The sequence below is a fragment of the Gavialis gangeticus genome, unplaced genomic scaffold (genome assembly GCF_001723915.1).
Source record: "Gavialis gangeticus isolate Ggan-Ray unplaced genomic scaffold, GavGan_comp1, whole genome shotgun sequence".
In the NCBI taxonomy this organism is placed as follows: Eukaryota; Metazoa; Chordata; order Crocodylia; family Gavialidae; genus Gavialis; species Gavialis gangeticus.
Window position 1 is genome coordinate 19,904,102 of NW_017728996.1, and position 11,189 is coordinate 19,915,290.

At 44.0% G+C, this 11,189-nt stretch overlaps 1 protein-coding gene across 1 annotated transcript in view; it reads right to left on the reverse strand.

The window, feature by feature from the left end:
• The window catches only part of TMC3 (transmembrane channel like 3), a 48,339-nt gene extending 37,616 nt beyond the window's left edge, over positions 1-10,723 (reverse strand). Inside the window, exons 1-4 of the mRNA XM_019504106.1 lie at positions 9,379-10,723; positions 8,019-8,162; positions 5,733-5,808; positions 2,524-2,605 (exon numbers count right to left, since the gene is read on the reverse strand). Coding sequence (XP_019359651.1) covers positions 2,524-2,605; positions 5,733-5,808; positions 8,019-8,162; positions 9,379-9,479 — 403 coding nt within the window. The 5' untranslated portion in view covers positions 9,480-10,723. The remainder of the gene's footprint in view (positions 1-2,523; positions 2,606-5,732; positions 5,809-8,018; positions 8,163-9,378) is intronic.
• Positions 10,724-11,189: the final 466 nt, after the last annotated feature.

Consider the following 11,189-nt stretch of genomic DNA (forward strand, 5'->3'; position numbering starts at 1 on the left):
TTCTCATGGAACCCATATCAGGGCAGTGCATCTGCAAACGGGGGAGGGTGGGGGGGCTGCCACTTCATGCTGTTGTACCTCAAATCAGTGTAGGTTCGTCCTCTTTCAGACAGGCATCATGGATATACTCTGCAGGAAATGTATATAGCTGTGTATTAGGCCTGTGCAAAATGGCTAGTATTCGGTTCAGATTCGGATTTGGCCAATTTGGGGGACAGTGATTTGATTCAGCAATTCAAATCACTGTCCCAAATCAATTCGGCCACTGCCAAATAGGCTGAATCTCTGAATCGGACAGGTCACATCCCCTGCCCGCTCTCCTAGCCCCATCAATGGCTGCCCTGCCCAGACCCAACTCCCGGCTTCTTAAAAAAAAAGTCCCTGAGTCACCGGCTCCTGCCAGGCCGGTGGGGGGGGACACACACACACGATTCCCATTGCCCCCCACTGCCCCTGCTGCCCTGCCCTGCCCTGGGCGGGGGGCTCTTCCACAAGCCCCTTGACCCCTGCCCACTCTCCCAGCCCCCCTCCATGGCTGCCCCACCCAGCCCCAGCTCCTGGCTCCTTAAAAAAAAAAAAGCCCCGAACTCACCAGCTTCTGCCAGGTGGGGGCTGTGTGATCCCCACTGCCTCGTGCTGCACAGGGACGCTGCCATGAAACTCCCAGAAGCCCCAAGGCAGCAGCCAGTGAGGGGCAGCATTTTTATTTTTTTTTTTAAAGAACTGGGAGCTGAGGCCAAATGGGGCAGCCGTGGGGGGTTTGGGAGAGCAGGCGGGGGTCAGGGTGCTCATGGCAGAGCCTGCCATGCAGCATGGGGCAGTGGGAGGCAGCAGGGGATTGCCTCCCCACCACCTGGCAGCAGACAGTGAGTGGGGGATTTTTTTTCTTTTCTTTTTTAAAGAGCCAGGAGCTGGGGCTGGGCAGGGCAGCCATGGGGTGGGGCTGGGTGAGCGGGCAGGGGATGGGGGGCACTCAAGGGGGCTGGGGGAGCAGGAAGGGTGTGGGGCCTGATGGGGGTCCCCCCATGGTCCCTTCCCCACTCCTCCAGTCCTCCCTCCCCTACCCCCTACTTATCAGCATGGAGTCTGGGTCCAGCTCCCTGCAGCAGTGAGTGGAAACTGCCCGAATCTCTGAAGCTCTCCAAATCTTTTCTGAATCAAATCAGAGAGCTTTGAATCAATTCAGACCTTTTTATTGGTTTCCTGATTCGATTTGGATTCAGAGATTTGGCCGCTGAATCGGGCTGAATCTCCTCTGAATTGGATCAGCACCCGAAGCTTCATACAGCCCTACTGTGTATCTCACTGCCACGTATACTCCTGTGTATCTCACTGCTGTGTCACGAGCTGGGTGTGCAACTGCAAGCAGAGGAACCCTACGGTTTCAGGACATGGCAATATGAAGCAGGGATTTCCCTGCTTACACACACCCCAATCTGGGGTGCAGCAGTCTGATATTCACATGGGACCCCTATGGGTTTCCTCACTTGCAAATGAGTGCCCTGGGTCAGGACACAACACCTGGGGCTATTGTCCCATGGGATCATGCCCCTGAAGTCCCAGGACCAACAGGGACCCAACCCTGTGAGATAGCAGTCCCCAGCAACATATATAAATACCAGTGAAGCAGATCAGCGGTACCAGGACACATTAGCACTGCTAATCCTGCTCCAAAGATAATGCGTGCTATCTACTGTGTCTACCCACGGTGACAGAGTGCAGGTGCTGAGAGGGAAGAGGCACAGGGCCCATCCAGAATTTTCTAACCCTTGCACCTCTCCCCACTGCAGCTTCCACCAGTCTGGAAATGTTATGAAATCAGCCCTGTACACAAGGTTCATCATAAAAATATTTCCAGATTTTGTTTAAATATCAAGATTTTTGACTATCCTTAACAGAAATTATAAAAATCAAAATACCTGCTCTTAGTGGCACGATTAGATCTTAGCTTTCAATAGCTTTCACAATGAAGCAAAATTTAACTCTTGGTTCCAAAAGAGCTGATGGGGATTCTTTGAGGTAGGAGAATTTCCCTTACACAGCTGGGTCTCAGCCATCTGCTCCCAGCCCCAGCATAGAAGACACATTGTGGATGGGCCAGTGATAAATGGATGTATGACCTGATTGGCCAACAGAATTTAGAGCATATTAAAGGCTATTCTAAATCACATCAGAAGTTCAATGGCTTGAACTGATGGTTTTGAGCCTGCTTCCATACTGTATGTCCTGTGCACTGAAAATTTTGATGAGACATCTATTTTGTAACAGACATTGCAATGCAATTTTTATAGCAACACAGTTGGCCCCATTTAAATTATAAAACTTACTACACTGTAGTATCACTAAGATTAATACTGAAAACTATTTTGTCTAAGTAAACATGGCAACAACTCTAATGAACACTGGTGATTTTTTAACAAGACTACTTTGTAGTTCATCAGTTCAAGACATCCAGTTTGGCAGAAACACCTAGCATTTTAGCAGGCAGTGCACAGTTCAGTGCCACTGAGTCTCCATACTTACTTTCTATTTTCTTTATTCTCATTTCCCAAGGAACAAAAATCACCAGAAAATTATATGCAAGCCGAACAAACTTCTTCCAGAGCTAAAGACGACAGTAAAGAAATAGCAGATTTGTATAAAACAATAACTACCATTAATGTGTCAGAATACTTTGCTTATACATAGCATCCTTCACCCTGTGCCATAAGGCATGTTATAAACAATAACTAATGACATTTCACTGAATTCCTGTGAGGTACGTAAGACACACAAAATTAAGTCACAGTAAGGTTGAAAAACATCTTGTAAATCAGAAAAAATAGGAACAGAACATGGGACTTGTGACTCCTAAGCACATTATAACCACTAAACCACAGAGGCACATGTATGCATGCCAAATTTTGAAAGTCCTTGAAATAAAAATATAACTCTCATCTATTATTCTATTAGTGCATACAAGTAACTGCTACTTACAAAAGATTATAATATACGTCTTTTCTCATTTAAAGCAGAAATGAATAGCAACATCTGTACTTTTACATATTATTGTAAATTTTCTCCTGTTCAAGCACAATATCAAGTAATTCAGGATAATTTCATAGATATTTCCTCATGATGCCTGCTTCTGTGTAACAAAAGATGACTGCTATATTTACTATTTCTCTGCATATTTAGTTTAGTATCAGGGTGATAATAGCATATGTGTACTGTACTAATTATTAAATAAAAGTTACGGTAGATCTAGTTATTTGAGGAAAAACTGTATGTTACTGAATGGCAATCTGAGCATTAAATTGCACACAGTCTAATTACCAAATTGGAAGCAAGCTCCTATTTTAATAAATGCATCATCAATCTCCATGGTCAATGTTAATAATTTTTTATAGCCCTATCAAGGTTTTTATTGCACAAATTGGAAGAATTTTAATTAAGCAAAGAATTAACAGATGCTATGAGCTGCACCCACAGCTGCTACTTTAATTTGAAAGCAAAGTTCACCAGGCTGAGAAAGGGATCAAGCGACTTCTACAGGTAGCACTGTAGATGCATAAATTATACATGGATGTCAGCGTGAAAATCCTGGAGTAGCAGTGATAAAAATGTTATCATTTCTATCCCTGCATACTGATTACCTGAATAAAAACAAATGATTTACATATTTGTAGGCAAGAGCCTGGCTATACCACATAATTAAATGGCAAGCATACATGGAGATTTTCATTTTATTCATGATAGACTATTTCTTAAATTGGATTTGTTTAATTATCAAAAGAGAATAATATGTCCTGTTTGCCAGCAGTTGATAATTCTTTTTCCAATTGGCTGGCAGATCTTGGATATTGCTAATTAAGCATCTTGCTTTCAATGAATGCTCTTTTCTGATGATACACTGCTTCTACTTTGTCTTTTGATTTGCCAATGTCCCCCCATTCCATATTCTGCTTGGAAAAAATCTGTCTAACCTGGTTTTACCAGTTTTAAGTATATATAGAGTAGTGAACACCAGTTAGTGAGGAGGCCAAATTACCTAACCTCACAGTGTCATGCTCAAAAAGAAATTTACCAAATACTTAAGTTACAAACAAGTAACCAAGTCTCCTTGTATGTTGTTCCCAAGGAGAGCTTGGGAACAACATTTCATTAGACTGTTGGACAGTAGGGGTGTGCAAAATGAGACATTCAATTTGGATTTGGATATGGCCTGAACTGGGGACAGTGATTTGCTTTATTGATTCGGATCACTGTCCCCAATTCAATTAGGCCGAATCCAAATCCATTCGATGCTGATTCGGAGAATCAGCGATTCAGCCATAGACACAGTTTAAATATTTTTTTCTACATACCGCGAGGTACCAGGCATGGCTTGTGACTGCTGCAATGCTGGGGCGGATGAAGCATCCCACAGGAGTGTGGGGTGGGGGGCGGCAGGGCCTACGTGCTTGACGGCAAACCCAGAAGTGGACCGGAACTACTTCCGGCCCACTTCCTGGTCCACCGCTGAGCGCACTGCCCACCCTGCCGTGCACCCCCAGGCTCAGCTATCGGTTGCAGGGGGACCCCATGTGTCCCCCCCAAACCCAGGGGTACCAGCTGCCAAGCTGGGAGGGCATGGGGCCCCCCCAGTGTGTGCCCCGGCAGACCCAGAAGTGAATCGGAAGTGCTTGTGGTCCACTTCCAGGTCTGCTGCCAAGTGCACTGGGAAGCCCCTGCGCCCCTGTGGGACACTCCATCTGCCCCAGCATCTCAGCATTCACGAGCTGCCTGGTACCTAGAAGTATGTAGAAAAAACATTTAAAGCTGTGTCTATATCTGAATCACCAAATCTTCCTGAATCGATTCGGAAAGATTAAAGGGTCTCCTGATTCGATTCAGATTTAGAGGTTTGGCCACCAAATCGGGCTAAATCTCTGCCAAACTGAATCAGGGACTGAAGCCTCGCACAGCCCTGCTGGACAGTAAGTATCAGGGACTTAATATAGACAATGATTTCATGGCCTACTACTTGATACTCACTAACCTTCACAGATGATAACGACCCTCCTGAATGATTTTGCTCTTCCATTATTAGATTTTTCCTACTTCTCTCCTACCTGTTGGCTACCTGATAACTTTTCTTATATCCTGATTTTATTTACATACAGAATTTTACACAAGCTTCTGTTCCATCTGCTACTTAGCACTTCTGTGTCTGTTTCCATCCCAGAGACCTGAGGAAGGGTACCCGTGATACCCAAAAGCTTGTCCAAGCTTGTCCAGTGCTTGACTCAACCATGTAGTTGGGTCCAATAAAAGACACCACCCTCAAGAATTCTTGCCTCTGAGTCCAGACTATGTAATTTAGCAGATGTTTCATGTCTAAGAATGCTCAAGTCCTTTAGACTGCGAAAATCCTTCTCTACTGAGGCCAGTGGCAAAACTCTCATTTCCTTCAACCTGTGCCAACCATACGTACGTAGACTGTAGAAGCCCTACATGCTTGCTAGTATGTGTTAGAGAAGGAAAATATATTCACATTACTGGAATAAGATCCATCCCTCATGCATCAAATTACTCCGCAAAAAAGTAATTACTAAATTCTTAATAGGAAAAGGAAGCTTCTAGCAATTTTTTCTCTCCATCATTCTTGGACTGGGGATTAGTGTTGCATAGGAAATGTCTACTTCTGTGAAGGAAAATGTCAAATAACTGTTATACAAAAGAGCTGTCATTTTAATGAAAAGGAGAAATACCTCAGCACCAGCTGCTTGGTAGCCTCTTGTTCTGGTGAGCCTCCCTTCATACCTCAGCACAATCTCTTTTGCTTGCCTGAAAAGGAAGACAGAGCCTTCATTTCACCTACCCATTCCACATAATACATTCTGGACTCCAGTGACTCCACACAGACGACAGCTAACTAAGGCCATGTGTAGACGAAACGAGGGGCATGTGTGCACAACACTTTAAAGTGGGTTAAATGCTTTCGCACCGCTTTACTGGTGTTGGTGTTTGCATGCGTTGGTGGTGTATTGCACAGTAATTCCAGCTGCTGTAGCAAATTCAGCGGTGTAATGCACCTTAAATGACTTGAGGCGCAGCAAACTAAAACTCCTCCAAGGAGTTTTAGTTTGCTGCCCTACAGCCGTGGAGCGAAGCACCGGGCTCCATGCAGCTCAGGGGCTCTGCAGGAAGCCCTGCAGGCAGCCTGGCAGCAGCCCGAGTGGTGCCACTGATGGGGAGGGGCCGCTGCTGCCGTGCAGGGAAGCGCCAGCACCCCCACCACAGCCCAGGGACTGCTTTGCCCGCCAGCAGCTCGTCCTCCCCTCCCCACCGCCAGAGAGGCAGCTAAGTAGGTGTGTGCATGACACTGGGGTTGAAAGGGCCCTAAATTGAAGTGGTGTTTTTAAAAACTCACTGCTTCAATTTAGGGCCCTCATTTCATCTACACACACCCTAAGTAAAGCAATGTGAAATATTGTTACAAATTTTCTGCCTGTGCCTGAAACCCTTACTCAGGCAAAGTTCCATTTTCTGCAAATGAGAGTTGTGCTATTGCATTAAAATCAATGGGAATTTTGCTTGAGAAAGAACTAAGTGATCAGATGCCAGGAGTGGCCAACAGGAATTAAAGATGATCGTTGTAATTAGAAATCCAGATTTTTTTTTCCTGTGCCATTTTAACTAATTTCCAACTTTTTTCAATAATAATGTCACTTAAATATTCTCATAACGTAAAAACCATTACATTTATCTGGATACTGACTCTTGTTCTGAAAGTTCAGTCCCAAACATAGGTTCATTAAAACAGCCATTGATTAATAATTGGACAAGGTCCAATTGCACATACTTGATGGGAGTCTTACTGACTTCAACAGGAGATGTATAGCACTAGGACAGAAGCAGTGCAGTGATGCAGCCAAGAAAACAACTCAGGTTTAGCTGCAAGCTACAGAATTTCACTTCATGGACATAAGATGTCTCCCTTTTCCTCCCACAACAAGGCAAGGTCTCCCTGAGAAGCAGCAGAACTTCCTAGTCATTTAAATGCCAGATATTAAGAAAAAAAAAGAACTATTATATCACATTTCAACTTTGGGAACATTAATATATTACTCACGGTTTTAAATGATGTTGTCAGGATAATCCAATATTTCATGCTTTTGCCAGTCTACATGTACCCCTTTCATCCATAAAAAAAACCAAAACGCTTCTATTCATTTCTATTTATATATAATTTAAAATCTAAGGGTCAAAATCTGTCTTGGCAGCCCCTGAAACATCATTACTTTCAAATATAGCCTTCTGGGTTACATTAGTTTTATTCCCTAGACCATGAGTTAAGAATGCTGAGTTTCTTTGACAGAACACACTGTACGTACTATGATACCACAAGAATCCTTCCCAAAAATCTGAAAAGAAGAATTGTTTAAAGATTGAATGTGCCAGATGGCTTAGAAAAAAACTGTTTCAGAAATACCAAATTTGGAAGCCAAGATAAGCTAATGAAGAATGAAGAGTTGTGTAATACCCAAAGCACTCTGGGCAAGGAAGCCCAGTACAGCTGTCTGCTAGGTAAGGGAAAAGCTACGAGGGGCTGATTCATGGTCCATGGTCCACTTAAGTCAATAGAAAGATTCCCATGGACTTCAATGGATTTTACAACAGGCTCTTAATATGGTGCACTGGTAGGAAGTGATTTTTGAAACTGAAAAGTGGGAAAAATGAAGGGACTTAAAATAAATGTTTTATGCAACATGAAAATATTTTCATCAGTCTCCTGTAACTGGAGGATCAGTTTCATCCTGTTTCATACAATGAACACACACACAAAAGAGCTGTAATAAAATTCCAGACACTCTAATTTGCGAAGTCCTCATCCTCTAATTCCTACCTCCATCCCGCTCCATGGTCTACTATGAATGATTCCCAAGCAGTTAAATACTTCTTATACTCATATCTAATTTAGATTAAAAACTTACTGGGGCTGAAATGACAGTGATGACCACAGGGATCAAAACTTTTAATGAAAACTCTATTACCTGAGTGCCCGTAGTTTCTGTCTCATTGGCCATGGTCTACAACGGATGTTTGCCACTGTCTCCTTCTGGAACTGGATATTCTGGAAGATCTGCTCTGGGTCATTGCTGTCAACCTTTTCATCACCATTATCATCGTCTGAGTTACTGAGCATGCCAGCACCCCAGGGGGAAACAAAGACAAGATAAATTATTCCCATTCAGATCTATGATAGAGAATCGAGACGCATACGAACAGCAGGGGTGTGCTACAAAGGCTCATGGGAGGCCCAGGCTACAATTCCACCACCAAACTGGAGAAAGGATTGCCATGATCATCTTTACTTTGTACTGAGGCTTCCTCCCTGCTGAGCTTCTCCTGGATTAGCCAGACAAGAGGTGGATTTTTTTCCCTCCAGCTCATAAAAATACTTCCGAAAAGCATTTTATTTTTTTGTCTTGGAATATATCAGCTTGCACCGAGTGTCAGGTTTTTGGAAACATGTCCGTACCTGCAGTAGGAATGCCAGTTCTTTAGCTCCCCACATCGCACATCAAGGAACATTGTGCTGTGCTTTCAACAAACCGTATATTTTTCAACAAGAACATTTACTGCTAATGTATTAGCCATGTGGCAGTGCTTTCTACTTTACTGGTGATCATGATAAAATGTTGCCTTGTTCAAATAGGGAAACAAAAGCACTGGAATACTTTAGCCCTTCAATCTTTTTCCAGGCTACGGAGGAAATAATTATGGGATCCTCGGTCACCGAGAGTAGCACATCACTGAAAATGGTTCACATGTCCAGACGCTGGTTTCTGCAGCTGATTATCAAATCATCTTCCTCTGGCATTGCTAGTACATTTGTTGTGCTAAGGAGCTCTGCACTCCTTGTTTGAAACATCCTGCATAGTGTAATGGGAGCGTACAGCAGTGTTTGCACATGCAGGGGAGCGAGCCCGAAACCTGCAGCACTGAAGATTTCTTTTAAGAGCAGCAGAAACAGAACTACAAACTTACACAAAACAAAGCCAATAACTAATGATCAAGTTGGCCAGTTTCCTCGCTGCATCCCCTTTATGATTGTCAGGAATGACACCCACTAAAACTTCTCTGCAGCTCTGCTCAACAGCAGGACACCTTTGTAACCTGAGATCATCTCACTGGAACTACAATGGAAATGTATTTGACCCTGTATGGAACATGAGTTAAAAACAAATTTAAAAGAAAAATACACAGAAACTTTCCTGTATTTCATATTCCTGCTTATTATTTGGAGACATTTGAGCAGAAAGACTTGAGTCAAGATGCTACGTTTCTGCAAGATCAAGAGCAATTGTTTTCTCGTTTGTATTTTAAGCCGAACAGAAGACGCTCTCTCACCTGTGGGGTGGCTCCTGGTACGTGTAGATGCTGGAGTGCCGCTTCACACTTTTGTACCTCTTGCAGGACTTTGTAGTTTTCATGGTAGCAGATCCACTCATTGTCAGCACAGTGGTGATATCTGTAGCTGCGCTTGCCTTGGTTTGCAGCAGGTGGAATTTAGAAATGCGGGAAGGAAGCCTTAGGCTCACAGGAAAAGTATCTTAAGCAGTAAATATGTTATAAACCAGGAAGAGAGAGCACAGAGAAACTCCCTAGTCCTGCTGGAACAGACCACCACTTGCCTGCGTCTGATGCTCCTAACAGTGGGAAAGACCTGAAACCTGGCAACACATGCATAATCTTAAAGTGGCAGTACACAAGATACAGTACGGTGGTACCCTTGGTCCTTTCTACTGATCAGAAACACAATCCAGTGTCACATAGTGGGTGGACAGCCCAAATCCAGCTCACAGGTATGAAAACTAATCTCTTAAAGGGCCAGCACCATGTCAGTGCATCACCCTGTGCAACAAAATGCACAGGCCACGTTGTCACGATTTCCACTTCCTCTTCTTGAGATCCTGGGGAAACTGGAGCTTTTAATATTGCCATTGCCTTTCTGGCAAATGCAAACTAACCCAGTTCTCCTATGTGAGTTCTGGAGTCCTGCATGAGTCTCTGTGTAGCACCAGCAACATGAAAACAGTCTGGTCTTTTATAGAATCTTCCTCCTCTTTTAGATTCCAGACTGCAAAAACCAGCACACCGCCATAACCTGTCGGAGCAAGAACTGCCCCAGCATGAAAGGCTTTAGTGCATTTAATGGAGATGGCTGAAGCAGGATGATGATGGCTGATCAGGGTTGCCTGATAAACCTCAAGGTGTATTTGCTGGCTGCCTGGAGTAGATGATGCCACCAGGACCAAACATAGGTACATGGCCGCCAGACACACTCTCTCCCCCTGTCAGCATTTCAGGAAAGTTTTGCAGGAAAATCTTCAGATATGGTCCAGATCTGTTCTCACTAGTGGAGAGGGGCATAGTGGTTGAAGGATAGGTCTAGACAGGTATGTGTGACTTCCCCTGCACACAGAAAGGTGAGTGTGGCTGTGATAGTAGCCCCTGTGCTGCACCAGTGACAACAGAACAGCTGCACTGATGTTCCCAATGGCAGGGAGGACAGTAAAGTCCGACTCTCCCCGCTCTTGCACAAAAATCCACAGGTTTATTTTGTCTATTTGTTAAACTGTAATGATAACATCTCTGATATATCTCTCTCCAATCACTAGAAGTTCATAGTAGGGCTGCGCGAAGCTTCGGTCCCTGATTCAATTCGGCGGAGATTGGGCCCGATTCAGCAGCCTAATCTCTGACTCCAGATTGAATCAGGAGACCCTTTAATCTCTCTGAATTGAATCAGAACCCTCCAAATCGATCTGGAGAGATTCGGAAAGATTTGCCAATTTGGACATAGACACAGTTTAAAATTTTTTTTCTACATACCTCGAGGTACCAGCATGGCTCATGAGTATTGCAATGCTGGGACGCATGGAGCATCCCACAGGAACGCAGGGGAGTCCCCAGCGTGTTTGGCGGCAGACTCAGAAGTGGACCTGAATCAGCATTGAATCTTCAGATTCAGATGTGGATGAATTGAATTGGGGACAGTGATACAAATCAACTAATCGAATCACTGTCCCCAATTTAGGCCAAATCCAAATCGAATACGGCCCATTTCATATACCCCTAGTTCATAGCAGCTCAAGCCTTGGATACAGTAGTGTTTCTGACACAATGCATAAATTAATAAAATAAGTATAATGGCCTGG